Genomic DNA, 24,297 nt, shown 5'->3' with positions numbered 1-24,297 from the left:
CTAGTGACTTGTCCACCGAAAACAATATCCATTTATATGAGAAGTACAGATGTTGAGAAATGTATTCATTTGTGCAGAACTTTATTGGAATAATTATAATTTTTCCAAACCTGATTGTGGACAATTGTGACAAGTTATTGAGCAACTTTTTATTATATGTTTTTGAAAAGCTTCATCTCTGATCCCATAGATCAGTGGACTGAGGAATCTGGGCACACACATGAAGAACATGTAGTCTGTAACAAATAAGACATACAAGTAATTGTTCACATAGACCTCAGAAACGTTGGACATGAAGGCGACCATACTTAATATGAGTTGGAAGGCATGGAGCATCATAGTTTTACCAGCTTTTAGGGCTGAAGATCTACCGGATCCGATCTTCCTGGCAACCAGCATGACATTAATATAGGAAAATACAATGATCAAAGCGACCCCAGAGAAGCTGAATATATTGATGAACGTGCCAATCTGGCTTATTATGGGGCTTATACTCATCATTGGCCTATCATCACACAACACATAAAGAGAATATAAGGTTCTGTCTGCTAAGCTCAACGCTATAATGAAGTTTACAAGACATAGAGACAAACCTATAACCCAGACCACAAGAATAGCATATTTAGCTCTCTTTGGTGTACAAAACTGTAAGCGTCTCAGTGGGAAACATATGGCTATGTAACGTTCTAGAGACATGAGGGCCAGGTTGTATGGAGTCACTAGAAACATGCAGCCAGTCAAAGTGTTAATGATGAAACAGAGTATTATGGGGAAGTATACAGCATGCATGTAAGACACTACAAGGAAAGTTGTGATGATGATAAACAATGTGTCGTTGATGAGCATGTGGACAAAGAGGATGTATCGAGGGTCCTCCTGCATGTGAGCAGTGGTGAAGAAGACCTTCAGCATAATGGCGATGAAGTAGAAGAAGAAGGTGAAACACAAAAAGGACATAACCAGAAAAACAGTTCGGGTGACATCATCAATCTCATAAGAGAAGTTCAAGGTAACAGTTCCAAGAGCAGATGTGAAATTCTCCATTGAAATCTAGATGGCAGCAATTCTAGGAGATCTCAAACAGGAGCATAATAGTGATGAGCTTGTCAGATGTCTAGAATACAAAGATGTCTGCATTATTAGTCACTCAGACTTCTCTTGTGCTGCACTTACAGTACTTCTAGAATTAATATTTACCTACTGTATCAGATTAACCTCTAACCATAAAGAAGGAATAGGTGGATGACTCAAGTCCACCAGAATGGAACAGAAAAGCTTAGAGGGGTTTTGGAGTAACAGACTCATCCCTATGACATCTATATCACCTAATATAAAAGTTGGCGTAGACCCAGGCATACTGGATCTTTTTTTGACATGTCCCCGTAGTGGTAAAGTCCATAATCTCCTATAACAAAAGGGGTCTTTGGAGCTATACTGTCTGGCTTTAAGCTTGGAGATGGCCATAGACGTTGAGGAGACTGTATTAAACTTCCCCCTTCATTCCAGCCATTGATGTAGTCCTTCCTCATACTGCTAACTCTGGCCATACCTTTGTCTAGAACAGGCATGGCCAAACTGCGGCCCCCCAGCTGTTGCAAAACTACAACACCCAGCATGCCCTAATAGCTGTAAGCTATCCAGGCATGCTGGGAGTTGTAGTTTTGCAACGGCTGGAGGGCCGCACTTTGGACATGCCTGGTCTAGAACAATGTTTTCCAACTTATGACTCTCCAGTGCCATTTCTCTTGGATATGGCAAAAGAAACACAAACTTGGAAGTGGTCACAAACTTCTATCATCTATATATTCAGTATCTACATATCTACATGCAAGTTAATGGATACTCACAGCACTATAGTCAGCATTACAGTGTAGACACACGGGGGGTTCGACTGCATTTCTCTGAGGTTGCTGCAGGGTGCACATATTTATAGTTGTAGGGTGAAGCTCCCAGTAGAGTCCTATGAACCTGGATTCAAGGAATCAGCAAGTGCCATTTAAAATTATAACACCAGAGAAATAGAAAGCTATTTCAGTATCTTAGTTTCGAGGCACTAAATTAGGCTCTGGAGAGTTTTCTCAAAGTTCCTTCACAGCTTTGGTTCTGCATGGCTCAAAGGTGTATTTTTTAAAGGGCATTTTCAGCAGATTTGTACCTATTACACTGGCTGACCTGTTACATGTGCACTCTGCATCTGAAGGCATCTGTGTTGGTCCCATAATCATATGTGGCTGCATTGTTGAGAAAAGTAATGTTTTAAAATGTGCAAATAAGCCTGTATGAGCAATAGGGGCTTTGCCGTTACACCTAGAGGCTCTGTTCTCTCTGCAATGCCACTCTCTCTGCACCTTGATTGGCAGGCCCGGGCAGTAAAAACATCATCACACCTGGCCTTGCCAACCAAAGTGGAGAGGAAGCGTAGAAGAGAAGTAAAAGTTTGTAGAATAGCAACTGCAATTCAGGTATAGAATACAAACTGCACCTCGATATGTACATAGTTACTCCACTAGTAGAATAGTGAGTGCAGCTCTTGAGTGTAATATAGGATAAAACTCAGGATCACTAGAGGATATGTAATGTATGTACACAGTGACTCCACCAGCAGAATAGTGACTGCAGCTCTGGAGTATAATACAGGATGTAACTCAGGATCAGTACAGGATAAGTAATGTAATATCTGTACACAGTGACTGCACCAGCAGAATAGTGAGTGCAGCTCTGGAGTATAATACAGGATGTAACTCAGGATCAGTACAGGATAAGTAATGTAATATCTGTACACAGTGACTGCACCAGCAGAATAGTGAGTGCAGCTCTGGAGTATAATACAGGATGTAACTCGGGATCAGTACAGGATAAGTAATGTATGTACACAGTGACTCCACCAGCAGAATAGTGAGTGCAGCTCTGGAGTATAATACAGGATGTAACTCAGGATCAGTACTGGATAAGTAATGTAATGTATGTACACAGTGACTGCACCAGCAGAATAGTGAGTGCAGCTCTGGAGTATAATACAGGATGTATTCCAGGATCAGTACAGGATAAGTAGTGTATGTACACAGTGACTCCACCAGCAGAATAGTGAGTGCAGCTCTGGAGTATAATACAGGATGTATCTCGGGATCGGTACACAATAAGTAATGTAATGTGTGTACACAGTGATTGCAACAGCAGAATAGTGAGTTCAGCTCTGGAGTATAATACAAGATGTAACTCAGGATTACTACAGGATAAGTAATGTATGTACACAGTGACTGCAACAGCAGAATGGTGAGTTCGGCTCTGGAGTATAATACAAGATGTAACTCAGGATCAGTACAGGTTAAGTAATGTATGTACACAGTAACTGCAACCGCAGAATAGTGAGTGCAGCTCTGGTTGTATAATGCAGGATCTAACTTTGGATCAGTACAGGAGAAGTAATGCAATTTACAGTATGTACACAGTGACTCCACCAGCAGAATGGTGAGCGAAGTGCAGTACCCCAAAATAGCATAATTGCTAAATTATTAAAATTTTGCATTGATAAGTTAGCGTTAATAATCCTGACTTTGGTCTTGTAGTAGGCTAGAAGATGGACTTAGGTCTGCTTCTAGTTGAGTTTGTTGAGAGATGAGGAAGTGAAAAGAGGCCACTTCTTGTCCAACCCTCAGATTACTAGGCTTAAAATCCAGAGAACCTTCATCACTGAGAGAGCTACAGAGAGAAAACATTCTTTTATTTCGTGTACTCCAGAACGAGAGAGAAAGGAAGAGGGTTTAGAATCTGCAAGATTGTGCCCCGCGTTCAGTCACTAAGTTACTGCAACACGTGTTTTGATCCGACATGTTTTCCATTTAGATCAAATGACGTCTGTGCTGTTTCTTGTGCTTGCCACACCTTCTTTCCCCAGGTGTGGCTATTAGGGTCATTTAACAATCTCTAGTCACATTTGCTTCTCCCACAATGCTGTGCGGTTTATAGTTTCTGTTTGGACCTTTGGATAGATTGTGGTTGGATTCCTGTTGCTTCCATTGCTCCATTGAATGTTAAGTCTTTCCTTTCCCTTTTTGTATTTTAATTGAGTTGTGTGTGTTGCATTTCCCTATTGTTTGTATTAGGCCTGAATGAGACTCCTGTTCGTCTTTCCTTTTGGATAAACAGGTAGTCTCGATCCTGCCATTAGTACCAGGGTCCAATAGGGCTTGGTAGGACTCTAGGTATTCCTGCGTATGAACTCACCTACCTTTGGGGTCTGTTCATACTGGTAGTCAGTCAGGATTTCTGTTAGAGTTTTTACTAGGAGGTGTCCATTTTGCATTCCCTAGTTCTCAGGCCTGATTCCTTGTCCCTCCCATGTACAGTGTGGTGCTTTCCTCCCACACCAAAGTGTGACAATATAAACCACCAAAACCGTACATTTTTTGTTTGTGTGTAACCATGGATTCTATTGTTGCACTGGCAGGTCAGCTATGACCATCTTGCAGATGCAGAGATCACAGGCTGTTGGACCTGGTGGTAGCGGTGGAGACCAGGCCTATCTGGAGCCTAAAATTGCCCTCCCGGACAGATTTTCTGTGGGACGTGATAATTTCATTTTATTTAGTGAGCCGTGCAAGCTATATTTTAGGCTACGTCCACCCTCATCTGGGGATTAGAAACAGTGAGTCGTTGTGGTTATTTCCTTGCTTAAGGGGGATGCGCAGTCATGGGCTTTTTCTCTGCCGACTGGATTGCAGTCTCTCTGGTCAGTAGATGAATTTTTCAAAGCTTTGAGTCGTATCTACGATGATTTGGATCGGACCTCTCTAGCCGAAACCAAGCTGCGCGGCCTTCGTCAGGTTGATCGTTTCACTGAGATTTATTGCTCTGAGTTTAGGAGGTGGGCTAGGGATACAGAGTGAAATGATCCTGCCCTCCATAGCCAGTATTGTCAAGGGTTATCAGAGCGGCTGAAGGACGCCTTGGCCTTTCATAAAACCCCAGTGTCTCTGGAGGCTGCTATGTCTCTGGCTATACGCATGGATAGACGCCTGAGAGAGAAAGATCTAGGGGCTCCCACTCTCAGGACATACTATCACATGATGTATTGTCCGCCTCTGATACTTTGGGTGAAGCTACTCCTGGGTATTTGTCTGGGGACAAACCCATGCAATTATGGGGAGCTACTCCTGGATCCACTTTTAAGCATACTAGTAATAGGAAGGTAGTGTGTTTTTTCTGTGGACAAAAGGAACATTTTATCATAGCATTTCCATGCATTAAATGGCAAAAAGAAAAAGTGGGACATTTAATTCCCACCTGATTTTTAGAGGGGTGTGAGTAGAGTCGGAAAATGTGTATTTGTCTTTTACTGGTAGTACCCAATTCTTCCTGGCTGCTGAGGTGGCGCTAGAGTTAAAAACGGTGGGGATTGAGGTGTTTTTCGACAGCGGGTCTGGGGTGAGCCTGATTGATGCTCAGTTCGTCCGTATGCACGGGTTGTCACCAAGTAGATTAGAAAAAAATATTTCTGTTTTTGCTATTGATTCTGCACCTCTAGCCCAGAAGTGTTTATCTCAAGTGGTGCATGATATCAGATTAAGATTGGGTGACTTTCATCAAGAATTTATTTTGTGTTTTGTGTTGGAGAGTCTCCCTGCATTGGTGGTTCTGGTTTACCGTGGTTAAGCAAGCACAAGCCAACCATCCATTGGCAAGCTAGTGTCATGGAACCATGAACCAGACGTACAACAAGAGATAAGTGGAAATAAGAAGGCTTTATTGAAAATCAAGCTGTAAGGCAAAAGTCCAAACGGATGGCTAAACCGAAGCAGGGTCTTGCGAAGCCAGAGGTCAGGAACCAGAAGGGTAGTCAGACGAAGCCTGGATCAGGAACCAGCAGGGTAGTCAGACGAAGCCTGGATCAGGAACCAGCAGGGTAGTCAGACGAAGCCAGGATCAGGAACCAGAAGCAGCAGCAGTCTTAGAAGCATGTGAACACAGGGGGACCAAGCAAGGAACTGAAGCCACAGGCCTCCTATATATATGAGCTGGGCATCCAGCTCCTCCCAGTGGGAAGGAGAAGCCGCAGGGTGGGAGGCTACAAGAAACCCAGAAACCAAGATGGCCGCCAGCACATGTCAAACGAAGGAGAACAGCAAGAAGGTAAGACCATGACAGCTAGACAGATTCTGGATTAGGGTGATTATTGCATTGACAATTGTCTGAATACATCATTTTTTGTTTTAACTACTAAGACATTGCCTTCTTTTATATCTAATTTTTCCAACGTGTTTTCTGAGAGTGGATGCCAGGATTTACCTCCGCATCGGGAATATGATTGTCCTATCAATCTTATTCCTGGAGCTAAATTGCCAAAATCTAGGTTGTATAACCTTTCTGAATCTGAAATACTGGCCATGAGTAGAGTTGAGCGAACACCTGGATGTTCGGGTTCGAGAAGTTCGGCCGAACTTCCCGGAAATGTTCGGGTTCGGGATCCGAACCCGATTCGAACTTCGTCCCGAACCCGAACCCCATTATAGTAATGGGGACCCGAACTTTTAGGCACTAAAAAGGCTGTAAAACAGACCAGGAAAGGTCTAGAGGGCTGCAAAAGGCAGCAACATGTCAGTAAATCCCCTGCAAACAAATGTGGATAGGGAAATAAATAAAAAAAAAAAAAAAAAAAATTAACCAATATCAATTGGAGAGAGGTCCCATAGCAGAGAATCTGGCTTCACGTCACCCACCACTGTAACAGTCCATTGTCATATATTTAGGCCCCGGCACCCAGGCAGAGGAGAGAGGTCCCATAACAGAGAATCTGGCTTCATGTCAGCAGAGTATCAGTCTTCATGTCATAGCAGAGTATCATGCTTCACATCACCCACCACTGGAACAGTACATTGTCAGATATTTAGGCCCCGGCATCCAGGCAGAGGAGAGAGGTCCCGTAAAAGAGAATCAGGCTTCATGTCAGCAGAGAATCAGTCTTCATGTCATAGCAGAGAAACATGCTTCACGTCACCCACCACTGAAACAGTCCTATGTCAGATATTTAGGCCCCGCCATCCAGGCAGAGGAGAGAGGTCCCGTGAAAGAGAATCTGGCTTCATGTCAGCAGAGAATCAGTCTTCATGTCATAGCAGAGAATCATGCTTCATGTCACCCACCACTGGAACAGTCCATTGTCAGATATTTTGGCCCAGGCACCCAGGCAGAGGAGAGAGGTCCCGTAACAGAGAATATGGCTTCATGTCAGCAGAGAATCAGTCTTCATGTCATAGCAGAGAATCAGGCTTCACGTCACCCAACACTGGAACAGTCCATTGTCAGATATTTAGGCCCCGGCATCCAGGCAGAGGAGAGAGGTCCCGTAACAGAGAATATGGCTTCATGTCAGCAGAGAATCAGTCTTCATGTCATAGCAGAGAATCATGCTCCGCGTCACCCAACACTGGAACAGTCCATTGTCAGATATTTAGGCCCAGGCACCCAGGCAGAGTAGAAAGGTCCCGTAACAGAGAATATGGCTTCATGTCAGCAGAGAATCAGTCTTCATGTCATAGCAGAGAATCATGCTTCACGTCACCCACCACTGAAACAGTCTATTGTCAGATATTTAGGCCCCGGCATCCAGGCAGAGGAGAGAGGTCCCGTAAAAGAGAATCTGGCTTCATGTCAGCAGAGAATCAGTCTTTATGTCATAGCAGAGAATTATGCTTCACGTCACCCACCACTGGAACAGTCCATTGTCAGATATTTTGGCCCAGGCACCCAGGCAGAGGAGAGAGGTCCCGTAACAGAGAATCTAGCTTCATTTTAGCAGAGAATCAGTCTTCATGTCATAGCAGAAACTCATGCTTCCCGTCACCCAACACTGGAACAGTCCATTGTCTGCTATTTAGGCCCAGGCACCCAGGCAGAGGATAGAGGTCCCGTAACAGAGAATATGGCTTCATATCTTCAGAGAATCAGTCTTCATGTCATAGCAGAGAATCATGCTTCACGTCACCCAACACTGAAACAGTCCATTGTCAGATATTTAGGCCCCGGCATCCAGGCAGAGGAGAGACGTACTGTAACAGAGAATCTGGCTTCATGTCAGCAGAGAATCAGTCTTCATGTCATAGCAGAGAATCAGGCTTCACGTCACCCACCACTGTAATAGTCCATTGTCATATATTTAGGCCCCGGCACCCAGGCAGAGGAGAGAGGTCCCGTAACAGAGAATCTGGCTTCATGTCAGCAGAGAATCAGTCTTCATGTCATAGCAGAGAAACATGCTTCACGTCACCCACCACTGAAACAGTCCTATGTCAGATATTTAGGCCCCGCCATCCAGGCAGAGGAGAGAGGTCCCGTGAAAGAGAATCTGGCTTCATGTCAGCAGAGAATCAGTCTTCATGTCATAGCAGAGAATCATGCTTCATGTCACCCACCACTGGAACAGTCCATTGTCAGATATTTTGGCCCAGGCACCCAGGCAGAGGAGAGAGGTCCCGTAACAGAGAATATGGCTTCATGTCAGCAGAGAATCAGTCTTCATGTCATAGCAGAGAATCAGGCTTCACGTCACCCAACACTGGAACAGTCCATTGTCAGATATTTAGGCCCCGGCATCCAGGCAGAGGAGAGAGGTCCCGTAACAGAGAATATGGCTTCATGTCAGCAGAGAATCAGTCTTCATGTCATAGCAGAGAATCATGCTCCGCGTCACCCAACACTGGAACAGTCCATTGTCAGATATTTAGGCCCAGGCACCCAGGCAGAGTAGAAAGGTCCCGTAACAGAGAATATGGCTTCATGTCAGCAGAGAATCAGTCTTCATGTCATAGCAGAGAATCAGGCTTCACGTCACCCACCACTGTAACAGTCCATTGTCAGATATTTAGGCCCAGGCACCCAGGCAGAGGAGAGAGGTCCCGAAACAGAGAATCTGGCTTCATGTCAGCAGAGAATCAGTCTTCATGTCATAGCAGAGAATCAGGCTTCACGTCACCCACCACTGTAACAGTCCATTGTCATATATTTAGGCCCCGGCACCCAGGCAGAGGAGAGAGGTCCCATAACAGAGAATCTGGCTTCATGTCAGCAGAGAATCAGTCTTCATGTCATAGCAGAGAATCATGCTTCACGTCACCCACCACTGAAACAGTCCATTGTCAGATATTTTGGCCCAGGCACCCAGGCAGAGGAGAGAGGTCCCGTAACAGAGAATATGGCTTCATGTCAGCAGAGAATCAGTCTTCATGTCATAGCAGAGAATCAGGCTTCACGTCACCCAACACTGGAACAGTCCATTGTCAGATATTTAGGCCCCGGCATCCAGGCAGAGGAGAAAGGTCCCATAACAGAGAATATGGCTTCATGTCAGCAGAGAATCAGTCTTCATGTCATAGCAGAGAATCATGCTTCACGTCACCCAACACTGGAACAGTCTATTGTCAGATATTTAGGCCCCGGCATCCAGGCAGAGGAGAGAGGTCCCGTAAAAGAGAATCTGGCTTCATGTCAGCAGAGAATCAGTCTTTATGTCATAGCAGAGAATTATGCTTCACGTCACCCACCACTGGAACAGTCCATTGTCAGATATTTTGGCCCAGGCACCCAGGCAGAGGAGAGAGGTCCCGTAACAGAGAATCTAGCTTCATTTTAGCAGAGAATCAGTCTTCATGTCATAGCAGAAACTCATGCTTCACGTCACCCAACACTGGAACAGTCCATTGTCTGCTATTTAGGCCCAGGCACCCAGGCAGAGGATAGAGGTCCCGTAACAGAGAATATGGCTTCATATCTTCAGAGAATCAGTCTTCATGTCATAGCAGAGAATCATGCTTCACGTCACCCAACACTGAAACAGTCCATTGTCAGATATTTAGGCCCCGGCATCCAGGCAGAGGAGAGACGTACTGTAACAGAGAATCTGGCTTCATGTCAGCAGAGAATCAGTCTTCATGTCATAGCAGAGAATCAGGCTTCACGTCACCCACCACTGTAATAGTCCATTGTCATATATTTAGGCCCCGGCACCCAGGCAGAGGAGAGAGGTCCCGTAACAGAGAATCTGGCTTCATGTCAGCAGAGAATCAGTCTTCATGTCATAGCAGAGAAACATGCTTCACGTCACCCACCACTGAAACAGTCCTATGTCAGATATTTAGGCCCCGCCATCCAGGCAGAGGAGAGAGGTCCCGTGAAAGAGAATCTGGCTTCATGTCAGCAGAGAATCAGTCTTCATGTCATAGCAGAGAATCATGCTTCATGTCACCCACCACTGGAACAGTCCATTGTCAGATATTTTGGCCCAGGCACCCAGGCAGAGGAGAGAGGTCCCGTAACAGAGAATATGGCTTCATGTCAGCAGAGAATCAGTCTTCATGTCATAGCAGAGAATCAGGCTTCACGTCACCCAACACTGGAACAGTCCATTGTCAGATATTTAGGCCCCGGCATCCAGGCAGAGGAGAGAGGTCCCGTAACAGAGAATATGGCTTCATGTCAGCAGAGAATCAGTCTTCATGTCATAGCAGAGAATCAGGCTTCACGTCACCCACCACTGTAACAGTCCATTGTCAGATATTTAGGCCCAGGCACCCAGGCAGAGGAGAGAGGTCCAGAAACAGAGAATCTGGCTTCATGTCAGCAGAGAATCAGTCTTCATGTCATAGCAGAGAATCAGGCTTCACGTCACCCACCACTGTAACAGTCCATTGTCATATATTTAGGCCCCGGCACCCAGGCAGAGGAGAGAGGTCCCATAACAGAGAATATGGCTTCATGTCAGCAGAGAATCAGTCTTCATGTCATAGCAGAGAATCATGCTTCACGTCACCCACCACTGAAACAGTCCATTGTCAGATATTTTGGCCCAGGCACCCAGGCAGAGGAGAGAGGTCCCGTAACAGAGAATATGGCTTCATGTCAGCAGAGAATCAGTCTTCATGTCATAGCAGAGAATCAGGCTTCACGTCACCCAACACTGGAACAGTCCATTGTCAGATATTTAGGCCCCAGCATCCAGGCAGAGGAGAAAGGTCCCATAACAAAGAATATGGCTTCATGTCAGCAGAGAATGAGTCTTCATGTCATAGCAGAGAATCATGCTTCACGTCACCCAACACTGGAACAGTCTATTGTCAGATATTTAGGCCCCGACATCCAGGCAAAGGAGAGAGGTCCCGTAAAAGAGAATCTGGCTTCATGTCAGCAGAGAATCAGTCTTTATGTCATAGCAGAGAATTATGCTTCACGTCACCCACCACTGGAACAGTCCATTGTCAGATATTTTGGCCCAGGCACCCAGGCAGAGGAGAGAGGTCCCGTAACAGAGAATCTGGCTTCATTTTAGCAGAGAATCAGTCTTCATGTCATAGCAGAAACTCATGCTTCACGTCACCCAACACTGGAACAGTCCATTGTCTGCTATTTAGGCCCAGGCACCCAGGCAGAGGATAGAGGTCCCGTAACAGAGAATATGGCTTCATATCTTCAGAGAATCAGTCTTCATGTCATAGCAGAGAATCATGCTTCACGTCACCCAACACTCAAACAGTCCATTGTCAGATATTTAGGCCCCGGCACCCAGGCAGAGGAGAGACGTACTGTAACAGAGAATCTGGCTTCATGTCAGCAGAGAATCAGTCTTCATGTCATAGCAGAGAATCAGGCTTCACGTCACCCACCACTGTAATAGTCCATTGTCATATATTTAGGCCCCGGCACCCAGGCAGAGGAGAGAGGTCCCGTAACAGAGAATCTGGCTTCATTTCACCAGAGAATCAGTCTTCATGTCATAGCAGAGAATCCTGCTTCACGTCACCCAACACTGGAACAGTCCATAGTCTGATATTTAGGCCCAGGCACCCAGGCAGAAGAGAGAGGTCCGGTAACAGAGAATCTGGCTTCATGTCAGCAGAGAATCAGTCTTCATGTCATAGCAGAGAATCAGGCTTTACGTCACTCACCACTGTAACAGTCCACTGTCATATATTTAGGCCCCGGCATCCAGGCAGAGAAGAGACGTCCTGTAACAGAGAATCTGGCTTCATGTCAGCAGAGAATCAGTCTTCATGTCATAGCAGAGAATCAGGCTTCATGTCATAGCAGGGAATTATGCTTCACGTCACCCACCACTGTAACAGTCCATTGTCATATATTTAGGCCCCGGCACCCAGACAGAGGAGAGATTCATTCAACTTTGGGTTGCCCCGCAATATAATGGTAAACTGAAAATAAAAATAGGATTGCATGAGGAAGTGCCCTGGAGTACAATAATATATGGTTAAGGGGAGGTAGTTAATGTCTAATCTGGACAAGGGACGGACAGGTCCTGTGGGATCCATGCCTTGTTCATTTTTATGAACGTCAGCTTGTCCACATTGGCTGTAGACAGGCGGCTGCGTTTGTCTGTAATGACGCCCCCTGCCGTGCTGAATACACGTTCAGACAAAACGCTGGCCGCCGGGCAGGCCAGCACCTCCAAGGCATAAAAGGCTAGCTCTGGCCACGTGGACAATTTAGAGACCCAGAAGTTGAATGGGGCCGAACCATCAGTCAGTACATGGAGGGGTGTGCACACGTATTGTTCCACCATGTTATTGAAATGTTGCCTCCTGCTAACACGTTGCGTATTAGGTGGTGGTGCAGTTAGCTGTGGCGTGTTGACAAAACTTTTCCACATCTCTGCCATTCTAACCCTGCCCTCAGAGGATCTGGCCGTGACACAGCTGCATTGGCGACCTCTTGCTCCTCCTCTGCCTTGGCCTTGGGCTTCCACTTGTTCCCCTGTGACATTTGGGAATGCTCTCAGTAGCGCGTCTACCAACGTGCGCTTGTACTCGCGCATCTTCCTATCACGCTCCAGTGCAGGAAGTAAGGTGGGCACATTGTTTTTGTACCGTGGATCCAGCAGGGTGGCAACCCAGTAGTCCGCATACGTTAAAATGTGGGCAACTCTGCTGTCGTTGCGCAGGCACTGCAGCATGTAGTCGCTCATGTGGGCCAGGCTGCCCACAGGTAAGGACAAGCTGTCCTCTGTGGGAGGCGTATCGTCATCGTCCTGCGTTTCCCCACAGCCATGCACCAGTGATGGGCCCAAGCTGCATTGGGTGCCACCCGGATGTGACCATGCTTCATCCTCATCCTCCTCCACCTCCTCCTCATCCTTCGTCCTCCAGTAGTGGGCCCTGGCTGGCCACTTTTGTACCTGGCCTCTGCTGTTGCAAAAAACCTCCCTCTGAGTCACTTCAAAGAGACTGGCCTGAAAGTGCTAAAAATGACCCCTCTTCCTCCTCCTCCTCCTGGGCCACCTCCTCTTCCATCATCGCCTTTAATGTTTTCTGAAGGAGACATAGAAGTGGTATTGTAACGCTGATAACAACGTCATCGCCACTGGCCATGTTGGTGGAGTACTCGAAACAGCGCAACAGGGCACACAGGTCTCGCCTGGAGGCACAGTCATTGGTGGTGAAGTGGTGCTGTTCCGCTGTGCGACTGACCCGTGCGTGCTGCAGCTGAAACTCCACTATGGCCTGCTGCTGCTCGCACAGTCTGTTCAGCATGTGCAAGGTGGAGTTCCATCTGTTGGGCATGTCGCATATGAGGCGGTGAGCGGGAAGGCCGAAGTTACGCTGTAGAGCAGACAGGCGAGCAGCGGCAGGATGTGAATACGATACGTACGTCCTATTAGCCATTCTGCAAGTGAATTGTGATTGTTAGATATATATATTTTTTTTTGGGTGTGTATTAACCGCTTCCTGACCGCCTAACGCAGGATTGCGTCCTGGGGACGGTCGGGTTATTCCTCCTGGACTCATCCATGCATCATCTCGTGAGACGCGCTATGACGCTCCAAGCCGGCCCGCACATGCGCAGTGCGGGCCGGGAATCGTCGCAGGAGAAGTTCGTCACCAGCCTGCCAGCCAATGATCATCGCTGGCAGGCTGGTGACTTTTGAAAAATCGAATCAGAAGCCATTTACCACACTATATTTATAAATATAATGTGTTAAATGGCTTCTGTGCTCTCTGTTGGGTCCTTTTCGTCGGTTGGTCCCAGCAGAGAGCACGGATAAACTGTAAGTGCACAAAACACCACACATTTAGCCTCAGATCACCCCATTCCCATCACCCTAATTAACCCCTTGTTCACCCCTGTCAATCACTAGTGAAAGGGAAAAAAGTGATCAGTGTAAACTTTTTTTCCACCAGTATTGACGGTTAGGTTTTAATTTAGTTTAGGCCCCTTTGGTAGGTAGTTAGCGTCAGTTAGCGCCTAGCCCACCGCACCGCAGTCACTCATTCACTGATTAGCGTATCGCTAATCAGCATTTGTACTTTTATAGTATCTGTAAGTGATCAGTACTGATCACAGTCAGATCTATAATAGTATTAGTGTCACCTTAGTTCGCCCTCCACCCAAAACGCCTGATCGGTCGCCCACACGTGCGTTCACCCACGCCCGGCCCGGCTGCAATGACAACATTTTTATTTATTTTTTATCACTGCGCAATCACTACACAAGCGCTGCGGCGATAAAAAAAATCTGTTTTGATATTTTTTATCAATCGCAGAGGCTTCCTGTACTTCGCTAGCCTCCCATTTGTAAGACAGGCTTGTATTTTTTCTTGGGTAGTCTCAGGGAATACCCCCTAAATTTAGTTGACCAAATGTCAAACAAGGGGTATTCTTCTGAAGAGGCCTACAGGCTTCTGACCCAGTCGGATGAGGAATGGGAACCCTCATCTGACGAATCCAGCGGGTCAGAATACGAACCTGTAGAAAGAAGTGGCAGTCTGACCCAAAGTTCGGATGATGAGGTTTAGGTCCCTGATACCACCAGGCGTACCCGGCCCCGTGTTGCTAGACCACGCGTTGCGCAGGATCCACTTCAAGGGCAGCAGAGTGGGGCTGGCGCTGTTGGATTACGTGGTGAGGCATACACCAGCAATGCAGCCCATCCTGGACCTAGTACCAGCACTGCCGTACAGCATGGTGAAGTGGCGAGCACCAGAAGGGCAGTTGAAGCTGGTACGGTGGCACGTGCATTAGTTCCCTCGTCGCAGCCACCGCACAGACAGGCCCGTAGAGCCCCTAGAGTGTCACGGAAGATGTACAGAAACTAGAAGACACAAAATGAAGATCCGACTGTCTGGATCCAAAACAAAGGAACCAGAGGGTAAGCCCTGTAACAGCCCTAGCACTCTCCCTTACTGCTCAGCTTATGCAAAAATCTCTATGGTAGATGATTGCATAGCCTCGTTCCTCGACTGTATGACACCTGAACACCCTATAATAGTGAGGGGACACGACCACCGGCTCCCTACACTTAATACGGAGGGAGTCAGGGTCACCTAGGATCCAGCAAACAGGAAAACACAAATGAATGAACAAACTTATCTGTAGAAGACTCAGTAGTAGCATCCAGCATGCACACACTCCAGGAAGTTGTATAAACCGCAAAGTGATGCAGTATGGGAAGGGATTTAAAGGGATGCAATCAGTGCAACTACATGACAGCTGAGAGAGGCTAACGAGATGAGAAAACAAAAGCAAAACAAAAGGAACCTCAAGCAGGAGGTTCTGAAGAACGTCTGTCAGAGCTTCTCAGATGTCTGGTGGTGACAGTACCCCTCCTTCTACGAGTGGACTCCGGACACACAGAGCCCACCTTCTCAGGATGGGACCTATAGAATGCCCTGATGAGACCAGTGGCCTTAATGTCCGTCACTGGGACCCACATCCTCTCCTCAGGACCATAACCCTCCCAATGAACGAGGTATTGGAGAGAACCGCCGACAACACGAGAATCCACAATCCTAGAGACCTGAAATTCAAGATTACCATCAACCACAATCGGAGGAGGAGGCAAAGACGAGGGTACAATGGGTTGGACATAAGGTTTTAATAAGGACTTATAAAAACATTATGGATCTTCCAAGTCTGAGGAAGATCAAGATGGTAGGCAACAAGATTGATGACGGACAAGATTTTGTAAGGCCCAATAAACTTAGGACCCAACTTCCAGGAGGGAACCTTCAATTTGATATTCTTAGTAGACAACCACACCAGATCACCAACATTTAGGTCCGGACCAGGCACACGTCTCTTATCCGCCACACGTCGTGCCCCTATCAGAGACTATGTCTGAAGGAATACCATGCAATTTGATAATGTGATCAATAAATGCCTGCGCCAGCGTCTTAGCATTGGGCAAGCCAGGAAAAGGAATGAAATGCACCATTTTGCTAAAATGGTCCACCACCACCAGAATCACAGTCTTCCCCGAGGAACGAGGCAGGTCCGTAATGAGGTCCATGGACAGATGTGTCTAAGGACGGGAAGGAATGGGTAACGGAAGGAGAGGACCTGATGGCCGTGAATGAGGGACTTTGGCACGAGCCCACCTTCTCAGGATGGGACCTATAGAATGCCCTGATGTCTTAAAGCGAGAGGCACAAACAACCTCCCTGGAGGACAAAGACCAGGAGCCTCTGACTGGGCTACCTGAACCTCCGACTCCAATTCAGGATAAAGAACAGAGACCACCACACCTTCAGCCAAAATGGGACCCGGGTCTTCAAAATTCCCACCTCCCGGAAAACAACATGACAGGGCATCCGCCTTCACATTCTTAACCCCAGGGCAGAACGTGACAACAAAATTAGACCTTGAAAAGAACAAATACCATATGGCCTGTCTCGGGTTCAGACGCTTGGCTGACTCCAAGTAGGCCAGATTCTTATGGTCAGTAAACACGGTATTAGGGTGTCTGGCTCCCTCTAGCCAATGGCGCCATTCCTCAGAAGCTAACTTGATGGCCAACAACTCCCTATCTCCCACATCGTAATTTCTTTCTGCGGAGGAGAGTTTTTTCGATAAAAAGGCACACGGTCGCCATTTGGCAGGAGAGGGACCCTGAGACAAGACCGCACCCACACCCACCTCAGAAGCGTCCACCTCAACTATGAAGGACAGAGAAATATCAGGTTGTACCAAGATGGGAGCGATAGCAAAACTCTCCTTGATATTAGAAAAAGCCTTACGTGCCTCTACCGACCAGGAGGAAAAATCTACCCCCTTTCTAGTCATATCAGTGAGTGGTTTAACAACAGAGGAATAATTCAAAATAAACTTCCTGTAATAATTGGCAAAACCCAAAAAATGCATTAGCGCCTTCTGATTCTCAGGAAGCTCCCACTCAAGCACAGCGCGGACCTTCTCGGGGTCCATGCGATAACCAGAAGCAGAGAGAAGGAACCCCAGAAATAGAATTTCTGGAACCGCAAACACACATTTTTCCAGTTTAGCGTACAATTTATTCTCCCGCAGGATGAGCAAGACCTGACGTAGGTGGTCCTTATGAGTTTTGAAATCAGGAGAAAAAAATCAAAATGTCATCTAGATACACTAATACAAATTTCCCTATTAAATGATAAAGAATGCTGTTCACAAAATGCTGAAAGACGGCTGGAGCATTCATCAAACCAAAAGGCATAACCAAATTCTCAAAATGGCCCTCAGGGGTATTGAAGGCCGTCTTCCATTCGTCTCCTTCTCTGACCCTGACCAGGTTGTATGCCCCTCTTAGATCCAACTTGGAAAAAACTTTAGCCCCAACAATCTGGTTAAACAGGTCTGGGATCAGAGGAAGCGGATAAGGGTCACGAATTGTGATACTTTTCAGCTCCCTGAAATCCAGACATGGTCTTAAAGAACCATCTTTTTTCTTAACAAAGAAAAAACCAGCGGCAACAGGTGACTTCGAGGGTCGTATGTGTCCCTTTCTCAGACTCTCAGAGATATAAGCATGCATAGCGACCCTTTCAGGTTGGGAGAGATTGTATAAACGAGATTTAGGCAGCTTGGCGCCTGGGGTGAGATTAATAGGGCAATCGTACTCCCTGTGAGGGGGCAAGTCCTGAACACCACTCTCAGAAAACACATCCTAAAATTCAGAGAGAAAAGATGGTACAGTCTTAGTAGAAACCTCTGAAACAGATGTCGTGAGGCAATTCTCTCTGCAAAAGTCACTCCAACCATTTATTTGCCTCGCTTGCCAATCAATGGTGGGGTTATGTTTAGTGAGCCAGGGTAGCCCCAACACTAGAGGAGTAGGCAACCCGCTTAGGACGAAACATGACACATTCTCAACATGAGTATCACTCACAATCAAACGGATATTGTGAACTATGCCCTTTAACGAAAGTGGAGCGGAATCAATAGCAAAAACAGGTATATCCTTTCCCAAAGTGCCTACCTGGAAACCATGTGTTATAGCAAATTGATTATCAATGAAATTGACAGCTGCTCCACTATCTACAAAAATCTCACAAAAAAATTTCTTGCTCTCTAGCACCACCCTGGCAGGTAGGACAAAACGGGAACTACAAGCAAACGGAAAACCTTCAATTTCCGCATCAACCTTGCCAATAGTAACAGATGGAACGTTTTTAGAGGTTTTTTTTCTTTTTGTTTCTTTATTACTCTCAACAAACTGCCTGAATCTCCTAGAGGGACAAACATTTGCCAAATGATGTATACCTCCACAACAGAAACAAACCCTCCTCTGAGAGCTGAGAGCCTATTGTCAGAGGCAAGCAAACCCAGCTGCATGGGCTACTGCTCAGAGGGGATTGAGAGAGACTGAGACCCCTGCGCACTGAATAAGACCGTCGCACAGTCCTTGGACTGAGTATGACAGGAAGGAGTGATCTCTCCTCTCTCTCTAAGATGCCTGTCAATACGAACGGCCCGAGACATGGCAGAGTCCAAGGAGGTAGGTCTCTCATGAAAGGCAAATGCATCTTTCAATCCCTCTGAAAGACCATGGCAAAATTGACTTTGGAGTGCAGCATCATTCCAACCAGTATCAGCTGCCCATCTCCGAAATTCTGAACAGTATATCTCTGCGGACTGTTTACCCTGGCATAAAAGACATAGTCTAGACTCAGCCAGAGCAATACGATCCGGATCATCATATATCTGACCCAGGGCAAAAAAAAAAATCATCCACTGCCCCCACCGGCAGCAAAATGGCCCAAGACTGAGCATTATCCCTGAGCAGCGAGATGATGATCCCCACCCTCTGCTCCTCATCACCAGAGGAATGGGGAAGTAGGCGAAAATCGAGTTTGAAAGCCTCTCTAAAACGAACAAAATTCTCACTACCACCGGAGAACGTATCCGGGAGCGAGATCTTAAGCTCAGAACAAACTCCATGAACGTAAGCTGAACCGGTCACCTGAAATTGAGATACAGTTTTACGGAGATCTGCTACCTCCAATGAAAGACCCTGCATGTGTTCAGTCAAAAGCGAAACCGGATCAATGCTCGAGACGGTTTTGGCGGTTTATAATGTCACGGATGGTGTAACAGAAAACAAGAAGTTACTAATAAGGATCCGACTGGCTTGATCCGAAACTAAGGAACAAAAGGGTGACCCCTATTTAAGCCCTGAAACTCTCCCTGTCTTCTCAGCCCATGATAGAAAATTGCATGCCCTTGTGCCTCGACTGTATGACACCTGAACACCCTATAATAGTGAGGGGACACGAACACCGGCTCCCTACACTTAATACGGAGGGAGTCAGGGTCACCTAGGATCCAGCAAACAGGAAAACACAAATGAATGAACAAACTTATCTGTAGAAGACTCAGTAGTAGCATCCAGCATGCAGACACTACAGGAAGTTGTATAAACCGCAAAGTGATGCAGTATGGGAGGGGATTTAAAGGGATGCAATCAGTGCAACTAGATGACAGCTGAGAGAGGGAAACGAGATGACAAAACGAAAGCAAAACAAAAGAACCTCAAGCAGGAGGTTCTGAAGAACACCTGTCAAAGCTTACCATACCAATACTCAACAGTTCATGAAGGAGACCGGGCTCAGCTCACCCTAGCATTGCAGTGACCCCAGCACCCCACAGTATGCAGTATAGCACCCTTTAGTATATAGCACCCCACAGTATGCAGTATAGCACCCTATAGTATACAGCACTCCACAGTATGCAGTATAGCCCCCTATAGTATGCAGCACCCCACAGTGTTCAGTATAGCACCCCTTGAAATAGCACAGCCAAATAATCCACAGAGCAATACATCGCTAGTATTGCTGGTATCGCCGGTATCGCTGGTATCAACAGTATCGCTGGTATCGCCAAATAAGTCCATACATGAGCCAAAGCTGAATGCTGGAACAAGACTTTACTGGAAGCAACCCAGGCATTCAGAACTACCCTTGCTTTTATGCCCTGCTCCCATGCAAGGTAGACACCCACAACAAATATACATTAACCAATAACACAAAGGTTACAACCCACATAGAATCCTTCCCTCTGCCTGTTATATAATTATGGCACACAATGGTTAACATAATTATCACAGGCAGGAACATACACAGTGTCTTCTGTCCTGGAGACAACCGAGGTGTAATTGAATTATCTCTCAGGACAAAGGGAAATCGCCAATACACACGGGGGGAGACAATAGGACAGACATCACTACTTAAATATACAATGTCCCACCCTTTATAGTACACATAGACATTTACCATCCCAAAATGGCACAAATTAGACCAGGGGTTCAAAAGTTAGTAAAAGTCTCTTTGGCCTGGCTGTACTAATGGTTTTTCTGCCCAAAACCGGTCCTACACCTACACAGTCTTTTGTCCTGGAGACCATTGAGAAGTGATCCACTTATCTTCCAAGGACAGAGGCAAGACTCCATTAGCCACATGGTAGCAAAAGACAGCAAAATACATGAACTTATATAACTATGCAGCTATTACATAAAACAGGTACATTCAACATGGGACCGTAATCACATGGTAAGAGGCTGGCAAGTAGTCCTCTCCAAGTACTCGTGGCAAACTCAAAAGAGGGGAATTTGTCACAGTGGGCAGTGGCCAGCGGGGCTCAAAAGGCAGCTGCCTTGGGCCCCCCAGGAGATACTGGGCTTGGGGCAGCTGCCCATTTTGGCCCGCGTTAAAGACGGCCCTGCCGAGTGTATGTGTGAACTACCGTATTTCTCCCACGGCATCCCTCCCAAACTTCCCAGTGAAGCCACAGTGTCTGGAGATTCAGGGAGTCCAGACGGGAACTCCTCTTGTCCTACATTCCCGATGCACTACCACGATACATTACCAAATTTTATATGCACCTTAAAATACCACAAAAATAATACACCTTATAAACCAGTAATCTTTAGTCAGCTCTCCACATTCATCCCCCACTTTTTCAGCACGGTAAGCACTGTGCTACAGGTCATGGAATTGTTTCTTGTAGTTTTTATTGTCCATCTATTTCTGATGGTGAGCACTTGGGTTAGAGTCCTCCTCAGTTTTTCTCGATAGGCCATCAGCATTGCCATGGACTCTACCCTTTTTGTGGCAAATGATAAAGTTAAAAGGTTCAATGCCAGGCTCCATCGTAACAATCGCCCGTTCTCCCCTGCCACCCGATGTAGCCAGCTTGATGGATTGTGGCCTGTTATGACCGATAATTCCCTCCCGTACACATACGATAACAGTTTTTAAGTGCCCAGACAATGGCCAGGCATTTTTTCTCTATGGTGGCATACGCTTTCCTCCTGTCTAACAGTTTCCTTGAGAGATACACCACCAGGTGTTCCTGACTTTGACCATCCACCTGACTGAGGACTGCCCCCAACACTTGTCTGGCGCATCAGTCTGCACAAGAAATCTCTTTGTATAATTGGGCACAGCCAGCACAGGGGCCCAGTAATCCTCACAGCCAGCTCATCACTCCTTGCCATACTGTTTTCTCAGCGTACACTATGAACCTGGGACACACAGACCCCGTCACTGATTTTTCAATATAAAGTACAGTGATGGAAAGATAATGGGAAATCTATAAGATGATGGTAATTAGATAGACAGTCTGGAATAATCTGCACCGTGAACCAGGGTAAAATGTCCGGGATGGAGAGAATATTCCATCACTCTAGGATATCAGAGAGAGAATTCAGCAATTTATTCTCAATCAATATCATACATGTAATTTCAAATATTTATAACGTGAACAATAATGTGCAATTACATATACAGAGCATAAAAAAGTGAAATACAATAAATGATGAAATATATAAAAGTGTTGAGCAGAGTCACAATCTCATAATCTGTATTTAGTGCTACCCCTTCCTGACACATCCACTTTTCCTTCTTTGTTCCCCCCCATTCCCGAAGCCATAACGTTTTAAAATTTTTCCATTCACATCGCCGCTTGAGGGCTTGTTTTTTTAATTGCGGGATAAAGGCTCATGCACACGACCGTATGTATTTTGCGATCCGCAAAAACTACGGATGACATCCGTGTGCATTCCGTATTTTGCGGAACAGAACAGCTGGCCCCTAATAAACCAGTACTACATTACGGACAATAATAGGACAAGTTCTATTTTTTTTTACTGAGCGGAAATACAGACATACGGAAACGTAATGCACACAGAGTAACTTCTGTTTTTTTTTTGCAGACCCATTGAAATGAATGGTTTCGTTTACTGTCCTAAAAAAAAACGTAACGGACATGGAAAGAAAATACGTTTGTGTGCATGAGCCCTAAGTTTTACTTCTAATGACACCATTTAATATTCCATACGATGCAGCTGGGAGCTGGAAAATAAATCTAACATGGTAACACTGTAAACATTATCACACCATGGAGGTATCTACTGTAAGAGCAGTCACACTATGGAGGTCTCTACTGTAAGAGCAGTCACACTATGGAGGTGTCTACTGTAAGAGCAGTCACACTATGGAGGTGTCTACTGTAAGAGCGGTCACACTATGGAGATCTCTACTGTAAGAGAAGTCACACTATGTAGGTCACTACTATAAGAGCAGTCACAGAATGGGGGTTTCTACTGTACGAGAGGTCACAATAAAGAGGTCTCCACTCAAAGAACCATTATACTATAAAGCTTCTTCATATTTGTCAGGGTGGATTTTTTTTTCTCTTCCTCCGGATGAGGACTGCAGGATTATACAGTAGATGGAGATAGATGAAGGACTTTTGGCACCTTCTTGCTATATTAGTTTGGATTTTGGCAGTAGATATGTACAGTAGTTGCCACCAAGGACATTCACTTTTTGTTCTCCAGAGATCAGCACTCCTCTCGTATGAACATGTAGACCAATGCTTCACGGGTGAGCTGCTTCTGCTGTTTTTGTTTGTCATTATAGCACATACATGATCTGAGCCCCTCAAATAGGGCAACAATTTGGTGGCCATCAGAGGTGGCATCTGTTTGCAAAACTGAAAGTCATTGAGCTCTCCAGTATGAGCACCTCTGTTACCTTCATCAATGGAGATTTCTTGTTTCTTGATATTAGGACCCTGCTATCAATGTGAATGATTCCTATTGACTTGTCCACCAAAAATAATATCCATTTACATGAAAAGTACATATGTTGAGAAGTGTATTCATTTGTGCAGTCCTTTATTGGAATAATTATACATTTTCTAAACCTCATTGTGGACAATTGCCACAAGTTATTGAGCAATATTTTCTTATATGTTTTCGAAAAGCTTTATCTCTGACCCCATAGATCAGTGGACTGAGGAATCTGGGCACACACGTGAACAAAATGTAGTTTGTAACAATTAAGAGATACAAGTAATTGCTCACATAGACCTCAGTTACGGTGGAGATGAAGGCGACCATACATAATATGAGTTGGAAGGCATGGAGCATCACAGTTTTACCAGCTTTAAGGGCTGAAGAACCACTAGATCCGATCCTCCTGGCAACCAGCATGACATTTATGTAGGTAAATACAATGATCAAAGCGACCCCAGAGAAGCTGAAGATATTGATGAAGGTGCCAATCTGGCCTATTATGGGGCTTATCCTCAGCATTGGACTATCACACAACCCATAAAGAGAATATAAGGTTCTGTCTGCTAAGCTCAACGCTATAATGAAGTTTACAAGACATAGAGACAAACATATAACCCAGACCAGAAGAATAGCATATTTAGCTCTCTTTGGTGTGCAAAATTGTAAGTGTCTCAGTGGGAAACATATGGCTATGTAACGTTCTAGAGACATGAGGGCCAGGTTGTATGGAGTCACTAGAAAGATACAGCCAGTCAAAGTGTTAATGATGATACAGAGTATTATGGGGAGGTATACAGAATGCATGTAAGACACTACAAGGAAATTTGTGATGATGATATACAATGTGTCGTTGATGAGCATGTGGACAAAGAGGACATATCGAGGGTCCTCCTGCATGTGAGCAGTGGTGAAGAAGACCTTCAGCATAATGGCGATGAAGTAGAAGAAGAAGGTGAAACACAAAAGGGACAT

General features: G+C 45.8%; 1 protein-coding gene across 1 annotated transcript; it reads right to left on the bottom strand.

Moving 5' to 3' along the window:
• Positions 1-1,066: 1,066 nt before the first annotated feature.
• LOC122930788 (odorant receptor 131-2-like) lies at positions 1,067-24,297 on the bottom strand. The gene is made up of 2 exons (XM_044284377.1): positions 23,614-24,297; positions 1,067-1,114 (listed from the first exon to the last, which is right to left on the bottom strand). The coding sequence occupies exons 1-2, from the start codon at positions 24,295-24,297 to the stop codon at positions 1,067-1,069; spliced, it is 732 nt and encodes a 243-aa protein (XP_044140312.1).

This window comes from Bufo gargarizans, chromosome 3, assembly GCF_014858855.1.
Source record: "Bufo gargarizans isolate SCDJY-AF-19 chromosome 3, ASM1485885v1, whole genome shotgun sequence".
NCBI lineage: Eukaryota > Metazoa > Chordata > Amphibia > Anura > Bufonidae > Bufo > Bufo gargarizans.
The sequence above is the reverse complement of the archived record's forward strand: the minus strand, read 5'-3'. Positions and strand labels throughout refer to the sequence as shown.

Excerpts from the sequence above, each read along its gene's own strand:
- LOC122930788 (XM_044284377.1), bottom strand. The coding sequence starts at position 24,297 with ATGTCCCTTTTGTGTTTCACCTTCTTCTTCTACTTCATCGCCATTATG. Across the intron at positions 1,115-23,613 it reads CCACCGTAACTGAGGTCTAT|ACATCTGACAAGCTCATCAC; the intron begins GTGAGCAATTAC and ends TTTGTATTCTAG.